Source organism: Neomonachus schauinslandi, chromosome 4 (genome assembly GCF_002201575.2).
Source record: "Neomonachus schauinslandi chromosome 4, ASM220157v2, whole genome shotgun sequence".
Lineage (NCBI taxonomy): Eukaryota > Metazoa > Chordata > Mammalia > Carnivora > Phocidae > Neomonachus > Neomonachus schauinslandi.
This window is the reverse complement of record NC_058406.1, coordinates 76475701-76496254: the sequence shown is the minus strand read 5'-3', so window position 1 is coordinate 76496254 and position 20554 is coordinate 76475701. Positions and strand designations below refer to the sequence as shown.

The window sequence follows — 20554 nt, the reverse complement described above, 5'->3', positions numbered from 1 at the left end:
AGATGAATATTAGAAATTTGGATAGCATAGTAGCTAATGAGGGTGACTCCCTCACAGTGAATTTTCAGGACTGAAGGGCCAAGGTGGTCTGCCTGTAACTGCTGGATACAACATACTAGTTATAATTGAGGAAAAAATGGAAAAAGATGGAAAAAAGATACACTATGCAAACACTAAGCAGAAGGCTGGCGTATCTGTATTAATATCACATAAAATATATTTCAGAACAAGGAATAGTTCCTAGAATAGAGAAAATCGTGATAGTAATAGGGTCAGTTCACAAAGAAGATCTAACTATCTTATTTAGGATTGTATGTATTTAGGAATATGTCTCTTAATGTGTGTGCTCCTAACAATAGAGGAGTGTGAAGCTGAACTGATAGAACTGGAAGGTGAAATAGACAAAACCACAGTTATGGTTGGAATCTTCAATACATCCCTGTCTCAGTAACGAATGAAACAAGTAGTTGGAAAATCATTATAGATGTAGAAGACCTGTGCAATGTTATCAACCAACTTGACCTGCTTGGCCACTGATGCAACACTTTACCTAGTAACAGCAGAATACATATTCTTTTCAAGTGCACATAGAACACTTACAAAGATCATATTTTGGGCCATAAAATGTTACCAAATTTAAAGTAATCGAAATCATACAAAGTATCTTCTTTGACTCTAACAGCATTCAGTTAGAAATTAATAATAGGTATCTGAAAAAAATCCCCCAAATATTTGGAAATTAATGCATTTTTATCCATGTATCAAAGAGAAAAATCTCAAAGGAAATTAGAATATATTGAATTAAATGAAGGCACAACATCAAAATTTGTAGGATTCACCTAAAGCAGTATGTAGTGGAAAATTTATAGCATTGAATGCTTATATTAGGAAAAGAAAGAAGTCTAAAACCAATATTCTAAGGTTAAGAAACTAGACATATAAGAGGAAATTCAACCTAAAGCAGGTAGAAGGAATAAGAAATAAAAAGTAGAAATCAGTGAAATTGAAAACAGTACAAAACAAAAATAGAGGGGCACCTGGGTGGCTCAGTCAGTTAAGGGTCTGCCTTTGGCTCAGGTCATGATACCACGGTCCTGGGATCAAGCCCAGCTTCAGGCTCCCTGCTCAGGGGGGAGCCTGCTTCTCCTTCTCCCTCTCCCCCTGCTTGTGCTCGCGTGATTTCTCTGTCAAATAAAATCTAAAAAACAAAACAAACAGAAATAGAGAAAATCCATGAAAACAAATGCTGGTTCTTTGAAATCATTAATAAAGTTGATAAACTTCTGTCTAGACTGACTGAAGAGAGAAGAAACAGTAACCAATGTCAGGGATGACTTTGACTTCTGACAGATGGAGCCAAGTCTCATTTTCTGGAGTTTGTTCTTCATGGTGTTATATTTCCTGTAAATTAGATTCAGTTAAAAATTTTTAACATCTAGATGATGGATAATGTTGTGAATTTTATTTTGCTTTAAATCAGGAAGCACATAACATAAGTTGTTCCCACTATAGTAATACTGAGTTTGATTATCATGCTGAGTTTGGTTACCACAGCCTCTCTGCCTTGTAAAGATAAGGTTTCTTCTATGCAACTATTAAGTAATCTATTGGGAAATACTTTTGTATCAAATAAATATCTTGTCCTCTATTCACCTTTTACCTAATGGTTTTAGCATCCACTGACTGGGTTTCCAAAATGGTGATTTTCATATTTTCTCATTTTTTCTACCCATACTAGCTAATGTTCCTCTATAAAGAGACCTTTCTCTTTTTTCCTCTTTAATTTCTTATACTCACTCACTATGGACTCTCATATCACTCCAGATTCATGGACTTCTGTTTGTATAATGTTCCATAATTTTTAATGATTTTTAATGCTGTTGTTACAGTGATAGGCCATACTTATTTCACAATAATATATTTAACTTTTGAGCAGCAGTTTTTAAAAGGTAAATTTTTATTTTTAATTACTTTTGATCATTGATGTTCTTTAAGGCATTTCCTTTTCTTTTTCTTTAAAGATTATTTTAGAGGGGTGCCCGCGCAGCTCAGTCGGTTAAGCGTCTGCCTTCAGCTCAGGTCATGATCTCGGGGTCCTGGGATCAAGCCCCACATCGGGCTCCCTGCTCAGCACGGAGCCTACTTCTCTCTCTTTTCCCCACTTGTGCTTTCTCTCGCTATCTCTGTCTCTCTCAAATAAATAAAATCTTTTCTTAAAAATTATTTTTGAGAGAGCACACATGCACACAAGTAGGGGGAGGAGCAGAGGGTGAGGGAGAGGAAGGGGAAAGAATCTCAAGCAGACTCTGCACTGAGGGAGAAGCTGACTTGGGGCTTGATCTCACAACCCCAAGATCATGACCTGCACCGAAACCGAGAGTTGGACACTCAACTGACTGAGCCACCCAGGCACCCCTAAAAAGCATTTCTGCAGTCACAAATAATGATTGTGTTTGACAGGTCATTGATTTCGTTTTATGCTGACCTTGATAGCTTGAACCTGATATTGTTGGTTTTCAAAAATGATCTAGTAAATTTATTAGCAAATTTAGTATTTAGTACACTAAATAAAATTTACTACTTAGTATTTAGTAGTATTACAGTAAATATTAAATATTAAACTAGCCATAAGATAAAATCAAGCATTAAGATTAAACTTCCTGTATTTGTTTTACATTTTCCCTGAAGCCCACAGAAGTAGAAATGATCCAATGATATTTCATGTAGTTGCATGTTTGACTCTGACCCTTTTGAGTGTGGTGGGGCATGAATATATTTTTAGACAATATTTCCTGGTAACTGTCTTTGAGTCTTGCTTGATGTATTTAATAAAAGTTTTTTTGCCGTGTACATGAGTGCTTATTCGGGTTATTCTGAATAAGCAGTTTGTCCTGCAGTTTGTTGGCTAGGATTAAGCATAAACAAGAATTTTAAGTTAAAGCTGCTGAGTGCTGAAATGACTGCTTTTTGAAGTTCTCCGGACCTTTGTACTAGGAAGTACTTAAAGGGAGGCTAGAAAAGATTTCTTCTGACATTCCTTCCTTTTCCTATAATTCCAGAAGAAAACATGAAAGAATTATGTGATACTTTTAAGAACCAAGGGTTTGGGGCACCTGGGTGGCTCAGTTAAGCATCTGCCGTCGGCTCAGACCATGATCTCTGGGTCCTGGGATCAAGTCCCACATTGGGCTCCCTGGTTAGTGGGGAGTGTGCTTCTCTCTCTGCCCCTCCCCACTGCTTGCGCTTGCTCACTGGCTTGCTCGCTCTCAAATAAATAAAATCTTAAAAAAAAGAAAAAACACCAAGGATTTGATACGAGGAATAAAAACTAATCTTAAAATGAACATACAAGTAAAGGTTAATAAACCAAAAAAAACCAATTTCTCAGTGGAAGTTGTGAAATCTAGATAATTTATTTTAGAAAAAGTGTTCAGCAACATTAGGAATTACCCCACACCTGATTTACCTAGTGCATTTGCTTGTCTTTATAAATATGGAAGTTAATGTTTAACATATCCTCCTGCATTCTAAACCTTTAGCTCTACTTCAGTGACATTTCAAGAAAAAGCCATTTAATTTGTAATTATTGGTAAGTTTACATGTCTTTCTAAAAATTCAAATTGAGCAATGATTTTACATATTTTGTAAACTCTTTAACAGTGTTCATCAATATGCCTATAAATCCGGACAGAAATTTTCTTCCAAAACTAATTTTGACATTAGTCTAAAATTAAATGTTTTACATTCATATATAGTCATCTTTTCTTATCAGCTTAAGTATACGAGCGTTCGCTTTAGTGGAAGTAATTGTTTTCTTAAAATTTTCTTCAGCATTAAAAAAAAATCTTGCAGTTTGAGTATATAAATAAGCAGAACCAAACCTCTGCCTTCTAGGATATATATATTTTTTAAGATGTTGGGAACAAATCATTTTAAAAGGATATACCAATTTAAAAAAAAAAATTCAGTGTGGTAGATCTTTAAATAGTACATCCATATTGCTTGGATTTTTTTTTAAAATAGCTATTTGGAGCATGTGGTACGGAGGATTACAGACATATTTTGGGGTCATATGCTGAGGCTGAGAGCAAGATATAACTTTTTAATTGAAGTACAGTTGACGTATAATATTAAGTTAGCTTCAGATGTACAATAGTGTTTCGGTGATTCTATACATTACAGAATGCTCATCACAATAAAAGTGTGTTACGATATTATTGACTGTATTCCTTATGCTGTGCTTTTCATCCTGTGACTTGTTTATTTTAAAACTGGGAGTTTTGTACTGCTTAATCCCCTTTACCTATTTCACACATCCCACCTCTCCCCCCAACCTTTGACAACCACTCATATTTATGAGTCTGTTTCTCTCTTTGTTGCTACTGTTGTTGTTGTAAGATACAATTTTTTACTTAATTTTTTTCTGCTATGATTTTACTTTGTGGTACAGAATCCTAGTCTGGACTACTTGCCTTGTGTAATAATAGTTTTTTCAAGTGCTTTAGATGTGACAATAGATATATACCATATTTCCATACTATTAAAAACTTTATTTTTGAAACAAATAGATTTTATAGGTTATTTTTGCAACATTTACTTACCACTACCTATGCTTAACATACAGTATATAATAGAGGGGGTGTTGTTGTTATTTAATCAAAGCACAGTTGACATTAGTTTCAGGTGTACAACATAATGATTCGAAAATTCTATGCACTATGCTCACTACAATAAGTGTAGTTATCATCTGTCACCATACAAAGTTATTATTATTAACTGTATTCCCTGTACTGTACTTTCATATTGTTTTTTCTTTCCTTTTTTTGGTGGGGGAGGGACAGAGGGAAAGGGAGAGAGAGAGAATCTTAAGCAGTCTCCACGCCCAGCATGGAGCCTGACGTGGAGCTCAGTCTCATGACCCTGAGATCATGACCTGAGCCAAAATCAAGAGTCGGATGCTTAACTGACTGAGGGGCACCTGGGTGGCTCAGTCATTAAGCATCTGCCTTCCGCTCAGGTCATGGTCCCAGGGTCCTGGGATTGAGCCCCGCATTGGGCTCCCTGCTCGGCAGGAAGCCGGCTTCTCCCTCTCCCACTCCCCCTGCTTGTGTTCCCTCTCTCACTTTGTCTCTCTCTGTCAAATAAATAAATAAAATCTTACCAAAAAAAAAAAAAGTCGGATGCTTAACTGAGCCACCCAGGCACCCCATATTGTTGTTTTTTGAACCAAGAGTTGACCAGTTAATTTATTCAGCAAATAATTGTTTGCTCACTTACTATGAAAAGCACAGTTTAGTTCTGACAGTACAGTAGCAAATCAGCCAAACTTTCTGGCATTGCTTGTATATATAGAGATAGATATTTTAAAAATTAGTTGCACGGTTAATTATTTAATTAGAGTTGTGATAAATACTACAAAAGAGAATATAGAGTTCCATGAAATGTGTGGGTTCCTGAATAGGACATATAATTATCAGGTTTTGAACTTAGTTGCTTAATTTATAATTAAATTCAGGGAATATCTTTTTTTTTAATGATTTTATTTATTTATTTGACAGAGAGAGACACAGCGAGAGAGGGAACACAAGCAGGGGGAGAGGGAGAGGGAGAAGCAGGCTTCCCACCAAGCAGGGAGCCCAATGCGGGGCTCAATCCCAGGACCCTGGGATCATGACCTGAGCGGAAGGCAGATGCTTAACGACTGAGCCACCCAGGCGCCCCTAAATTCAGGGAATATCTGATACATCTGTGTAGACAATCCTTTTTTCCAGTTGGATTTTTTTTTCACTTCATAATACAGGAAACCTCTCCAAATCCAAATTTTTGCTTTTCACTGTATCACTCATGTATCTTTCAAATATTGAATGTGAGAATGTATTTTTTTGTTTTACTCAAGACACAAGCAAGAAAGATTACTAAGGGTTTTACCATTATTCATCTTACCTTTGTAACTTTTGTAACACCAGAAAAGCATATGGGATTGAAAGGCAGAGACTTCACCTACTAAAAACAATTTCTATTACATTGGAATGGGATTGCTGGTAACACAGAAACATTAAGAGATTCATTGACTTGGGGCCCCTGGGTGGCTCAGTCGTTAAGCATCTGCCTTCGGCTCAGGTCATGATCTCAGGGTCCTGGGATCGAGCCCCACATCTGGCTCCCTGCTTGGTGGGAAGCCTGCTCCTCCCTCTCCCACTCCCCCTGCTTGTGTTCCCTCTCTCGCTGTGTATCTCTCTGTCAAATAAATAAATAAAATCTTTTTAAAAAAGAGAGAGATTCATTGACTCAAGTGAATTTGATATTAAGTGTAGGGAAGTCATTCATTATTTATAGACTTTTGAATAAATTGTCCCTTGCTGGCTTATTAGCCATTGTAATTGTAGCAGTTTTCATTTGATAAGTCATGTATTTGTCCAGGTTACTAATGTGAATATGAAATAAACTTTTCTAAGAATTTATTATAAGAATGTTATGTGAGATATTTAGATTATTTTTAGATGCTTAGATTTTTAATACTATGCCATTAATTCTTAGAACAGTACATATTAAAACAGTATATTAATCTCTTAAAAATAATATTTCAATCCTTATGTGGCTTAAAAGTTTAAAAACATGGGCTCTGGGGGCGCCTGGGTGGCTCAGTTGTTAAGCGTCTGCCTTCGGCTCAGGTCATGATCCCAGGGTCCTGGGATCGAGCCCCGCATCGGGCTCCCTGCTCCGCGGGAATCCTGCTTCTCCCTCTCCCACTCCCCCTGCTTGTGCTCTCTCTCTCGCTGTGTCTCTCTCTGTCAAATAAATAAATAAAATCTTTAAAAAAAAAAAAAAAAACATGGGCTCTGTAGTCCATACTCCAATTAACAGAGGTGCCAATTGCTGTGTGACTTTGCTAGGTCTTTTTAGTTTCCTTATTAGTAGAGTAGAAATTGTGGTGAATGTTGAATGAGAATACAAAGCACTTAGCATGTGCCGGCCACGTAATGAAGACTCAGTAGATATTAGTTGCTATCATCATCGTCATTATCATCATAAACTTAAAAAAAAAATTGTTTTATAGTGAGTGGAACAGGAACATCTTAAAACAGCAGCATCGGGAATGGTAGAGGTTTGGGCGCAGTGAGATACCTGCTATTAAATCTCTGAGCTTCTCCTGGCTTTGATGGTTTTCTTTCTTCCTCTCCAAAGTTTCTCATTCTTTTCCTGACCTCAAGTCAACTTCATAAAAGCCCAGTTTTTGTTTTGGTTTGTATTTAAGTTTTTGCTATAATGTTGGTTTCAGGATTTTGATTGTTTTGTTTTTGTTTTTTTGTCTATTTTGTCTGGAAAAACTATAAAAAGAGGTAGACCAGCCATGCTCAGTTCTCCTAAATAGACATGGAACTGGGAATTTTTGCTCCTCAGTGTTCACCTGTTTTACGCCCCTGCCCCTCCTGGCACTTCGTCCTGGTAAGGAACTGGCAGTGCCCTCCTGTGCTGCAGGTTTTTTTCAGGCTTTGTGGTACCAGTCACTTTTCCTGACATCTCTTTTTCCACTGTGAGTGAGTTAAACAGCTTCATAAAAACAACAAAAAAACACCCTGTTTTATAAATAACACTTTCTTTTTTCCTGTATAAAATAAAAAAAAAAAATGGAAACGGGTAGTTTATAGTCCACAACAGCATTTTTTGACATTGTCACTTTGATGCCAGTTCTTCCACTCACTGGTTGTGTGTACTTAGACAAGTTACTTAACTTCTTTGTGCTATAGTTTGTCCTGTGTATAATAGAGGGTTGTTAAGACTTGAGGGAGTTGGTACTCTAGGGTAATGCCTGGCACATAGTGAATGCTCAATAAATGGTATACCTATTATTAGGATTAGTATTAACATTATTCCATTGTTATTTTTCTACCAGCTTGCTTGGCAAATGTCATAGGCTGCTACTAACAAAAACCAAAGCTTAGAGCTAAAACTGACATGGCAAAATTTTTAATAGACTAAACGTTGACAGAAGTATCACTTTCCTATTTAGATCTGCAAAAATTTGAACCAAGAAAATTGGAAATGGTAGAAATAATGACCAAAAATGGATTCAATTACAGAAGCTCTAATGGGTCATATTTGAAATGGACCAAAACCCAGACAATAATAAAACTTCTAAATCACTAAATTTAATCTTATTTGTAAAATTTATCGTACATTATTCAGGGTTCTCCAGAGACAGAATCAGTAGGGGAAACATACACATACACACAAACACACACACAAAGAGTTTTATTGAGAGTAAAATGGCTCATGCCATTATGAAGGTTGAGAAGTCCCATGTCTGCCGTCTGCAGTCTGGAGACCTGGGAAAGCCAGTGGCATAATTCTAGTTAAAGTTCAAAGGCCTAAGAGCCAGGGAAGCTGATGGTGTAAATTCCAGTCCAAAGGTAGGAGAAGACCCATATCCCAGCTCAAGCAGGCAGGCAGGCAGGGAGTGAATCCTCCCTTCCTCCACTTTTTGTTCTATTCTGGCCCTCAATGGATTGGATGATGTCCACTCACATTGGGAGGGCAATCTACTGAGTCATCTGGAAACACCCTCAGACACACCCAGAAGTAATGTTTAATCTGGGCCCCATGGCCTAGTCAAGTTAACACATAAGGGCGCCTGGGTGGCTCAGTTGGTTAAGCGACTGCCTTCGGCTCAGGTCATGATCCTGGAGTCCCAGGATTGAGTCCCGCATCGGGCTCCCTGCTCAGCAGGGAGTCTGCTTCTCCCTCTGACCCTCTCCCCCTCATGTGCTCTCTCTCTCTTTCTCTCTCTCAAATAAATAAATAAAATCTTAAAAAAAAAGTTAACACATAAAATTAACCATCATAAGTCTAACCTTTGACAACTTGACAACCATGTGCATCTCCTTAAACCATACTTAGTCTCCACGTGAGGACAACAAGGTCATAATTCTGCCTAACATGATACGATTAGCCTGTGCACAACTGAAAATGCACTAATGCCTTCCCCAGAACAGAAGTTAAAGTCTTTCAGTGATGTTTTCTTGATGTCTTATAACTTAAATACTATGATGTAAAATTAACAATTGTTAAATACTTTGATATGAAGTCAATGCATCTTATATAAGGAAATAAAAGAGGAAAGAAAACACACATACACATATTCATAGCAAAATTAGAAGGAAATACTCATGACAGTTACAGTCTACATTTCTGTCATGTGGTCATAGCTACTATTTATAACTGCCATCTTCCACTACCCACTCTATTCCCTTTGCTTTCAACAAGCACTTCAGCTGATTGTGATTCTTTGTCTGGTGAGGTAATCCAGACCTTCATTCCTGAGGAGTCTGGGCCATTAGTAATCCTTCCTAATTTTTCATTGACCTTAATCACAGGGCATGATAATACCAAGAGACACTCTAAAGGATCTTCTGTGTTCCATATATATTCTTCATTTCCACCTCTTGATTCCTGGATTTGTGAATTTTGATTGTGGGAGAAAAGGCACCATATATTGGACACTGATTCAGAGCACATTCATCATTCTGGAGAACCTTGCCCCAGCCCTGCAAGATATTGCCATTTGCACTGTAATTTAGTCTTCAAAAGGTCATTCCACCATTCTATCAAGTCATCTGCTTCAGAATCTTAGGAAACATGGCAAGACTAGTGAATTCCATGAGCATGGGCCCATTTTTGCACTTCTTTTGATATTAGGTGAATTTTTTGATCAGAAGCAATGCTTTGTGGAATACCATGACAATGAATAAGGCACTCTGTAAGTCCATAGGTAGTAGTTTTGACAAAAGCATTTATGTGCAGGGAGGGCAAATCCATATCCAAAGTATTCCAGTAAGAATAAAATGCTGCCCCTTCCATGATGAAAGCAGTTCAGTGTAAGCAACCCACCACCAGATAGCTGGCTAGTCACCCCAGGGAATGATGTCACGTCAGGGGCTCAGGGTTGGTCTTTGCTGCTGGCAGATTGGACTCTTCAGCAGTGGCCATAACCTTGGTGAATGGAAGTCTGTGTTGCTGAGCCCACACATAACCTCCATCCCTCCCACTATGGCTGCTTTGTTCGTAAGCCTATTGGTGGCTGAGGAAAGAGTCTGACTGGTATCCACAAAATGGGTCATCCTATCCAATTGATTTTTAAAATCCTCTGCGGAGGTCACCCTTTGGTGAGCATTCCCATAGGGCACAAATAAATGTCTTCATGTTTTTTAGCCCATTCAGAGAGGTCTGTCTACATTTTCCGTGATTTCTTTCTTTCTTTCTTTTTTTTTTTAAAGATTTATTTATTTGAGAGAGAGAGAATGAGAGAGCACATGAGAGGGCGGAGGGTCAGAGGGAGAAGCAGGCTCCTTGCTGAGCAGGGAGCCCGATGCGGGACTCGATCCCGGGACTCCAGGATCATGACCTGAGCCGAAGGCAGTCGCTTAACCGACTGAGCCACCCAGGCGCCCTCTTCCGTGATGTCTTTGTCACCACTTTTCCCTTCCTCTACATTAAACCAAGGCATGTCTGGCATTTCCAGTTCACTCACTGTGGGCCACCTTTTGGTCCATGTTTCAGCCAACCAAACAAATGCTAGCACCTTTTCTAACTCCCTAAGTTGTAACACTAAATGCAGAATCTCTTTTTAGTGAGCCTATGTGAATATTAAGAACTGATTCCCATGAAAGTACATTTTGTCCAGTAAAAATGCATATGACTATAATTGGACAGGGCTAATTGCCATTTAGAAAATTGTTAATTGGGTGAAGTTGACTTAGTGGAGTTAGACTCATTGTGGGTACTTTATGCCTTTACATACAGACTATATTAGATAGTAGATGAAATCACATAGGATGAATCTACAAAATAAGAAAACAGAAAACACAGTATTGAAACCCTGGGGACTGATAGACACATACACATGTACATATAGTCATACATACCTATATGAAGTAGTAGAATTGGCAGAGGCAGCAGGGAAGATAAGTAGTAGAACTATGGAGGAGTAGCACCTCAAAATCTAAGTAAAAAGTTTTAAGCCTGGTCAGTTGTGTTAAATTCCACAGACTGTCTAGTGAAAGTAAGACCTGAATAAAAGGACTTACTTACCATTGAGTTTTTATATCATTAGTGCATATTGATGTTGTTAGTGATGAGAGCAGTTCCAAATGGTTGAGAACTAATGCTAGTTTACAGTGGATTGAGGAACAACCCTCAAATCAATGGGAAGTGTGAAAGAAGAAATAATATGTGTAAACTATGGAATTTAGAATTTATCCCTTGAACAATAGAGGGCAATTAGAAATTTTGTAAATTTTATTTATAAAAATGTGTTCCCAATATTAGTACAGTTTTTGGGAGGTTTCTTTGGTGCTTAGTTATATCCGTTGGTTTATACTAGATCACATGATTCCATTCTCAAATGGGCCATCTGGGCTTGATGTTTTCCTGGGGATCTCCTAATATAGAATCTTGGCAAACAAACCTGGACTGCAGGTGTCAGGCTTTACACTAGGACAGAAAATTCTAGTATTACTCATGAAATAAGCATGATCATTAAACAAAAATTATGGCACCTGCACTTTGGATGTGGTCATTCCAAAAGAGTGCCTTTTTCCTGTTTAGTAAGGTAAGTATTTACTAAAGTGATATACCTGTTGCAGATATACTCCTTGTATAGAAATACTGTTTTAATAGTACCAGAAAATTCCTAGGAGAGATAATGTGTACTACATTGAATTAAAACATCCTCATTTGTTTCATAAATATTCATTTAAAAAATTGTCTTTTTGGGTAGCTGGGGCAAGGGAGTATCATGTTTTAATTAAACATTTAATGGTTTTTAAATAAAGTTTTATTTTGACATTGGTCTTATTCCTAATGTATTAAAGAGTGAAAGGAACTATTCTTTACTCAAGGTAGTTCAGTAGGAGATGATTCTCTGTGACTATTTTGAAATTTTGAGTTGTTTCTTTTCTTTACTGTGTGAATTAAATGTGAACTGATAGTTTCTTTTAGGAAGTCTTACATAATGGTGAATTAGGTGTCTTTTTGCTTTTTTAGAACAGCTTTTTATAGAAACTAGTTTAAAAAGGGATTTCTTAAGTGGCTGCATTGGTATTCACATTAAAGAGGAGAAAGGAAATGGAAAGGTTTTGTGCTTCCGTGGTTAATTTCTTTGTGCAGCATCTTCTTTTTCTGTTTCCAGCAGTGATTTTCATGCATATCCTTGAAGAGTTCTACATTTCTAAGAGCAAAGGCATTTTTATTCTGTTGGGATTTAGGATGGTTTACATTATTGTGGATGCCTTATTTTTATTTAAAAATTTGTATTTGAAAATAAAATTTTCAGTAAATGCGTATTTCCATATTGTATGACAGTGCTGTCCCATAGCAATATAATGTGAGCCACATATGCATTTTAAAATGCCATGTTAAAAGGAGTAATAATTACAGGTGAAATTAATATTCTTAAACTCAGTGTGTGTAAAATATTATTTCATCCTGTAATCAATATAAAAATTATTAATGAGATATTTTGCCTTTTTATTTCATATTGTCTTCAAAATTCAGTTTGTATTTACACTTACATCCTTTCTCATTTGGACTAGCAACATTTCAAGTGTGGGGTAGCCACATGTGGCTAATGGCTACACTGTTGTACAGGGCATGTCTATAGAGTCAGAATAAATTCTTAGTATCTGGATGGATGGAAAGATAAAAGGAGATATTTATCCTCTGTGAATTGGATTTGATAAGTATAATGACTAGTTACCAACATAGAATAATGTGTGGCATCAATAGATACCAAGCCTGGACTTTTTTATTCTTTGGAAAGTTATTTGGAGTAGATAAACTAGGAGTAGTGGGTAGATGGAACTTTTCATTTGGTTGCCCTTAACAACTGTATTGTGTAATTGCATTTATTTATATTATATGTACATGTTCATACTTGTACGAAATTTCACTATATGTCTATAACTTGTAGCATAAATGCAATTCCAACTACAATGAAGATTTTGTGCTGCAACTAGAGAAGGAATTGGTCCAAGCCCGTCTGAGTGAAGCTGAGTCTCAGTGTGCACTAAAGGAGATGCAGGATAAAGTCCTGGATATAGAGAAGGTGAGGACAATATAAATACTGTCATTCCCAAATTAGAGGGGACATTTTGATGGATGTGCTTATTGAACAGTTAAATTGGACTTGGTGTTTTTATACATTGGATATCTTATATATTAGTTACTAAGAGAGGAAAGGAGAAAGGAAATAAGATTCTTAATTATTTGTTGTTGTCATACTACTCAAAGCCCCATTTTTAAGGGTAAAAAAAAAAAAAGAAAAGAAAAGAAAGGATTAGAGCCCTTTTAGAGGAAGATAACCAGGGTAATTTTGATATGAATAATATTTAATTATTGAAGAAGAGAAACTTAGGGGATACATAATAATGGTTGTCTTCAAATATTATATCTTCATCTGCAAGAGGTAGGATATGACTAATACATAAACATTTCAGAAAAAAATTCATCTGTTACTGTTAAAACTTTCCAAGCTACTGTAAGCCACCTCAGGATATGTGGGAAGATCTTAGCCTAAAGTATACTTACAGAAGCTAATTTACTTCTTTTCAAGGTGACTAAAGAACTTTAAGGATTAGATAAGAAATGCTTTTAGGTTTCTTAACAGTTCTCAAACTTGAGAGTCTATGTTCTCGATCACAAACTCTGAATATCTTTTTTTGTCATCTATGAAATTATTGGTGGCTTGGGCTCTATGTTAAGTTTGTTCTTTTCACTATTAGGTAGTATCTAGCTATTGAATCAAACCCTTAGAAATAATGAACATGACAGCCTCAAGTTGTTCATATTTCTTAATGAAATCAAGCAGGGTGTAACTACCATCAATAGTGGAATAATTTTGCTAGAAATATGCTTGCTCTTTTTATATTATTTTTGGAGAATTTATTCTCCTATTTGTTGAGAAAAAGCCAGCAAGAATACTATAAAAAAAATGCATAACAGAATATTTGGTTTCTGGGGTACCTGGGTGGCTCAGTCGTTCAGTGTCTGCCTTCGGCTCGGGTCATGATCCCGGGGTCCTGGGATCGAGCCCCGCCTTGGGCTCCCTGCCCGGAGGGAAACCTGCTTCTCCCTCTCCCACTCCCCCTGCTTGTGTTCCCTCTCTCGCTGTGTGTCTCTCTCTCTCTCTGTCAAATAAATAAATCAAAAATCAAAAAAAAAAAAAAAAAGAATATTTGGTTTCTAAGTTAGGAATACTTTGGGTACCATAATGTAGATAAGAATCTTGATTTTTCAGTGAATATTTGGTAGAAAGAAATGTCCTTGGATCCAGTTTAAAAATTGCCATTTCTTAAACAGCATTTTTGGTATTTCTGTTATAGAGTAGAAAGGAAATTAGAAGGCTTCATGCTTCCTGTGGTTAATTTCTTCATGCAGGATTCTCTTTTTATGCATATGCAGTAGATTTCTGGTATTCAACTGAGAAAATATTTAGTCCATAATAAAAATGTGTAGTTGGCAAGAATAACTTTATTCATGATCTCTGTGGGACTAAAATCTTCATGTCCTACCATGAAATATTTTAGAGTTATAAAATTTCATAGATTCAATACTTGAAATCTCAGTAGTACCTCAGTTGACCCAAGGAGCTTTTACTACGGCATAATTTAGGATCTCTTGGTCATGGCCCACGGCAGTGTAATAAGGGCTACCCTGTGTCCTAAGGTGGGTTTTTCAGTAGGATAGGAGATTAGTCTAAATCTTGTACTTCTTTCAGCAAATATTTAGATCACCTTGGTATTAATCTCTTAATCCTGATATAAATAATAACTAATGTTTAAAGATTTTATACTCCTTTCCAAAGTGACATGCTGAAAAAATATAACAAAACAGTCTTTGGACTATTCTTTTCCATAAATCTTTAAAATATAAATTATGTCCATGCTTTGTTTGGAGTCCTAATCAGAGGTTAGTAAGCTTATTGCCATGTTGAAAAACATTTTAATCATGTTGCTTTAAAACTCTGATTACTGTTTTATTAAGCAAAGCACAGTTAGACTTTTTGTGTCCTCAAAATTAAGTACAAGTACCCTCATACATTCCTGGTAGAAATGTAAAACAGTAAGTCTGCTTTGGAAAAGCTTGACAGTTTCTTAAAAGTTAAGTGCAGAATTAGCATCTGATCCAGCAATTCTGCTCCTTAGTATAAACTCCAGAGAATTAAAAATATAGGTCCACACAAACATTTTTACACAAATGTTCATAGCATTTTCATAATAGCCAAAAAGTGGAAACAATCCAAATTTCTGTCAGCTAATGAATGGATAAATTAAAAAAAAATTTAGCATATACACACAATGGAATATTACTTGTCAATAAAAAGGGATGAATCTTGAAAACATGCTAGGTGAAAGAAGCTAGTCATAAAAGGCCACATATCATGTGATTCCACTGATAGGAAATGTCCAGAATAGACAAATCCACAGAGACAGAAAGTAGACTAGTGGTTGTCAGGGGCTGGGGGAGGGGAAATGTGGAGTGACTGCTAATGGGTATAGGGTTTCATTTTGGGGCGATTAAAATGTTCTGAAATTAGATTGTGATGATGGTTGTACAACCCTGTGAATACTCTTAAAACCATTGACTAGTGTACATTAAAAGGGTAAGTTTTATGGTTTGTGATTTATATCTCAGTAAAACTGTGTAAAATTAAGTACAATTACATATGGGACAAAATAGCTCTTACTACAGATGTTTTATTTTATTTTATTCTTTAAATTAAAAAATTCCAAATTATATTTTCTCTTGCTTTAGAGAAACAACTCCTTTCCTGATGAGAATAACATTGCAAGGCTTCAGGAAGAGCTCATTGCTGTGAAACTGAGAGAAGCAGAAGCTATTATGGGATTGAAAGAACTTAGACAACAAGTCAAGGATTTAGAGGAACACTGGCAGGTATATCATTATATTTTGTATATTTTTTAAAAAGCAGGTAAAGCCTGAATATCCAATTTGTGTGAGTTTGAAGTAGCTGATGATCAACACTAGGATTTGAATTTAAAATGAGAAAGACTCTTTAAATGTAAAAATCTGAGAGCATTTATAAGTTGAAAGTACCTTTAAGCTGTTTCTCCCTTTTTAATTCATTTAACTAAAAAAAAAGATAAAATAGAGATCAAGTCATGTTTTTGTTATTGTATCATTGTGATTTATATAACTTCTCCTAAAGAATGAAAAGAAAATTTCCCTTTATATAGGACATATTTCTTCTGTTGATATTAAATCCATTAGTATGAAACAGTAGAAGGGTGACACTAATATAAATTTGTCTATACATTTGTAAACTCTTTTGAAAATTGGTTATCTCACAAAATCAGGCATTTATATGCCTGCAAATTTATTCACGTATGAGGGAAAGTGTTGCAAGGAACCAAAAAAACCAAACCAAAACAAAACAAAAAAACCCAGAATCTAGAAGAGACAGATCAAGAAGGGAGAGAGGAAAGAAAAAAACACTACATACCATTTCAGAATAGTGACTTTGGTTTGAATTTGGGGTGGGGCTACATCTAGCAAAGACTGAAATTAGTCCTTAACATTGCCACAGCTTTTTTTTTTTTGCCCCCAGAAGTGTCAGGCAGCAATAAACTGGAAATTAAAAACAAAACAAAACTGATGCTTCACCATGGATATTTTGAGAACATTCCTAATATTGCTTCCTTAATTCATGAATGGCCCCATTTTTTCTTTTCTTGGGATTTCATTAAAAATGTGGAAATCTCTCATAATAAATTTAGGGTGAAAATTGCATTCTTTACAATAATCCACAGTATAAACTGATTTGAACTATATCTGAGCTTGTATTCCAGATCTGCCACTTATTGGCTATATTGACCTTTCTGAAGTTACTTAATCACCACCATTTCCATTTTCTGACCTGTATAATGGCAATAATAGTGCCTAACTTTTAAGGTTTTCTGGGGATTAAATAAAATAATGTATATACAGTGCTAAATATAGTACTGGGCATGAAATAAGTGCCAGGAAAGTTAGCTCTTATTTTGATACTGGGAGTATTTGTTGCAATATAATTTTTTTTATCTTTTAGCGCCACTTAGCTCGTACTACTGGGAGGTGGAAAGACCCACCTAAGAAAAATGCTGTGAATGAGTTACAGGATGAACTGATGACCATTCGACTTAGAGAAGCTGAAACTCAGGCAGAAATAAGAGAAATAAAACAAAGGATGATGGAAATGGAAACACAGGTATGATGGGAAAGCCCAGTAGCTTTAAAAAATACCATTAGCATGGAGCACCTGGGTAGCTCAATTGGTTAAATACTGGATTCTTGATATTGGCTCAGGTCATGATCTCAGGTCATGATTTCAGGGTTATGAGATCAACCCCCACATTGGGTTCCATGCAGGGTATGGAGTCTGCTTAAGATTCTCTCTCTCCCTCTCTCTCACTCTGCCCCTCCCACCCCCCTCACACACACTCACTCTCTCTAAAAAAAAAAAAAAAAAATCATTAACAGATCAAAAGTTTATGCACAGGTTATATCACCCTAGAATAGAGCTAAGAGATGGATATATGGAACTGTCTGGATTGTAATTTCCTAGCACAAAGAAAAAGGGCTAAAAATTATAGTCTTTGATATCAGAGATTTAATGTCTTCTTTGACCCATTCAGCAAAGTTTAAGCAAGTCATAAAACTACATTTAACTCTGTTGCCTTGTTGCACAACTTGAGAGGAAATATTCATGTAGAGCAAAATTTCTTAACCTTGACTCTATTAAGATTTTGAACCAGGTAATTCTTTATTTGGGGAACTGGCCTGTACACTGTAGGATGTTTACCAGCATCCCTGTCCTCTACCCACTAGATCCCAGTATCACTGTACTCCCCACCCCAGGTTGTGATGACCAAAAGCATATCCACACATTGCCAGTGTCCCCTCGGAGTAGAATTACCCTGGTTGAGAACAATTACTGTAGACTGTAATGTGAATGATGCTTCCTTATGTGTAATTTGGTGACTCTGAGCACTTAATTCCAAAATTATACTTCTTTCTTCTCAAGTCTCCCCTTTCTGTAATGAATTCTACCTTAAATACACTTGATTTAAGATCTGCAAAATCCTTTTTATGGAACTCATTTGCATTATAAACCACATTTGATTTTTATGTGGTACATTTGTGTGGACCGTATTCTGTATTCTCTGTAATGTTATTTGGTTTTCAAAATATTTAGTCAGTAGGGGGCATAGTTAACTCATGTATCATTCTGTATACCTTTGTGCAAAATGATCATCCAAACTCGAACATGACAACACGAATCTGTAAATCCTTTAGGTTAAATATATCTTGCTTTACATTGTTCAAAGTTATATTCTTATATTTTTCATTGTAATTAAAAATAACAGTAAGATTATGAAAAGTAGAAATCTAGTTTTTTTAATGGGAAGTTTTATAACAGATTTTATCTTCATGTACTTATTAAAGATGCAAACAGCTTTTAAGCCAATGTTCAGGATTTCTTTCTTTCTTTTTTTTTTTTTAAGACTTTATCTACTTATTTGAGAGAGAGAGAGCTGAGACAGCACAAGCAGGGGGAGGGGCATAGGGAGAGGGAGAAGCAGGGTCCCTGCTGAGCAGGGAGCCCGACAAGGGGCTCTATCCCAGCCGCCCCCAGATTTTATTTAAGAGTGATGAATGAATCAAATTCACAAACATCATTTTGAGAGCTTTTGAATACAAAGCACTGTCCAGCCATCAGAGAACTTAATACCTGAGAAATCAGGCGTGCACAAAACTACATTTAATATAATTCACTATATGACATGATGGTTATTAACTAATCATTTCATATTATATGTAAGTCAAGTCATTATGCTGTACACCTTAGACTTACACAGTGCTGTATATCAATTATATCTCAATAAAATTAAAAAAATGTATAAATCAGAAATTGGTAATTAAAGAGTTCAGTGAAAACTGCTGGGAAAATAGGAGGGCAAAATTAATTCCAACTAGATGGTTAGAGAAAGGCTTCCTAAGGAGTTTGTATTTTGAATTGTACCTGATTAAGTGTGATTTTGGATAGATTTTGCTGGAAGAGGAATGGCATAAGGCACTTTTCCCTAAATGCCAGTGCTTGAACTGATGATGGTCCATATTGAGCATCCAGATTAAGAGATTTGTCCTTGTTGATATTTTTCAGTTCCTTCATTTTAGTGCCTTTCAGAAAATACCACCTAGGAAGTACACCTTAGTTTATTGAGCCACACTCTTCTTTCTGTGTACCAGTTTTTGCTCTTACAGATAGTGCTGCTCGGAACATTCTTGCACATGTTTCCTTGTGGCTAGCTCCAAGAATTTCTTCAGGACAGGGATTCTTATCTTTTTTTTATACCATGAACTCCTTTGGCAGTGTGAAGCCTCTGGACCTTTCTCAAAATAATGTTTTTTAAGGCATAAAGTAAAATATGTAAGATTGCAAAGCAAACCAGTTATATTGTAGTACAGTTCTCAAAATACTGAAAAACAAACAAGTGTATGATACAGCACACATACAGAGACATACACAACACATTCACATGGTTAGATTCAGGGTTGTTTTTTTGTTTTAAGATTTTATTTATTTGAGAGAGAGAGACAGATAGTGACAGAGATAGCGAGAGAGAGCACAAGCAGGAAGGAGAGAAGCAGGCTCCCGCTGAGCAGGAACCCAACGTGGGGCTCGATCCCAGGACCCTGGGATCCTGACCTGAGCCAAAGGCAGACGCTTAACTGCCTGAGCCACCCAGGCGCCCCTGGATTCAGGTTTTTAATATTTGGGATTTTTCGTACCTAAGTTAAAATGTACTATAGTTTTTCTTTTGGGGGAGACTCTTACCTAGTTTCAGAACAAGGTTATAATAAGCTCATGGAATGAGTTTGGTTGTATTTTATCTTTTTTTGTTGTTGTTCTATGAAATTTTATGTAAGATTAGAATTACCTCTTACTTGAATATTTGCTGGAATCCATTCCTTTAAACAGTGTTATCTTTTTGTTTCATTTTGTGGGAATAGTAACTATTGATCCTACTTTTTGAAGGTTATAGATCTTTACAGGTTTCCTGTTTTTTCTTGAGTCTAGTTTGGTAAAATACGTTTCCCTAGGAGACTGTCCATTTCATCTGAATTTTCAAATTTATCACTTAGGGTTGTTCAGAGTAATTTTTTAAGAAGTATCTTTTCTTTTTACTGGATCAATATTTGTCTCTTTAAATTTCTAATAGTGTTTATTTGTGCCTTTTTAAAATTTTCTTGTCAAGTCTTGCATAAGTTTGCCAATTTTTTAGAGGCTTGCCATTGTTATTAATATTTCTAAAGACTGGGTTTTTAATTTTTGTTGGTCCTCCATGTTGTACCATTGTTTCTGTATAATTTAGTTCTGTTCTTTATTATATCCTTTAAATATGTGTTGCTTGGGTTTCATCTTTTCCCCCTTTCTTTGTACTCCTACCTACTATGTTTTCTTTTCTAATATAAGTATATTTTTTGTTCTTCAGTT

General features: G+C 36.1%; 1 protein-coding gene across 1 annotated transcript in view; it reads left to right on the top strand.

The window, feature by feature from the left end:
* Positions 1 to 20554, top strand: part of EVI5 (ecotropic viral integration site 5) — a 173707-nt gene that overhangs the window by 77789 nt on the left and 75364 nt on the right. The window contains exons 14-16 of the mRNA XM_021689953.1: positions 12968 to 13102; positions 15811 to 15951; positions 17105 to 17263. Of these exons, the coding sequence (XP_021545628.1) occupies positions 12968 to 13102; positions 15811 to 15951; positions 17105 to 17263 (435 nt within the window). The remainder of the gene's footprint in view (positions 1 to 12967; positions 13103 to 15810; positions 15952 to 17104; positions 17264 to 20554) is intronic.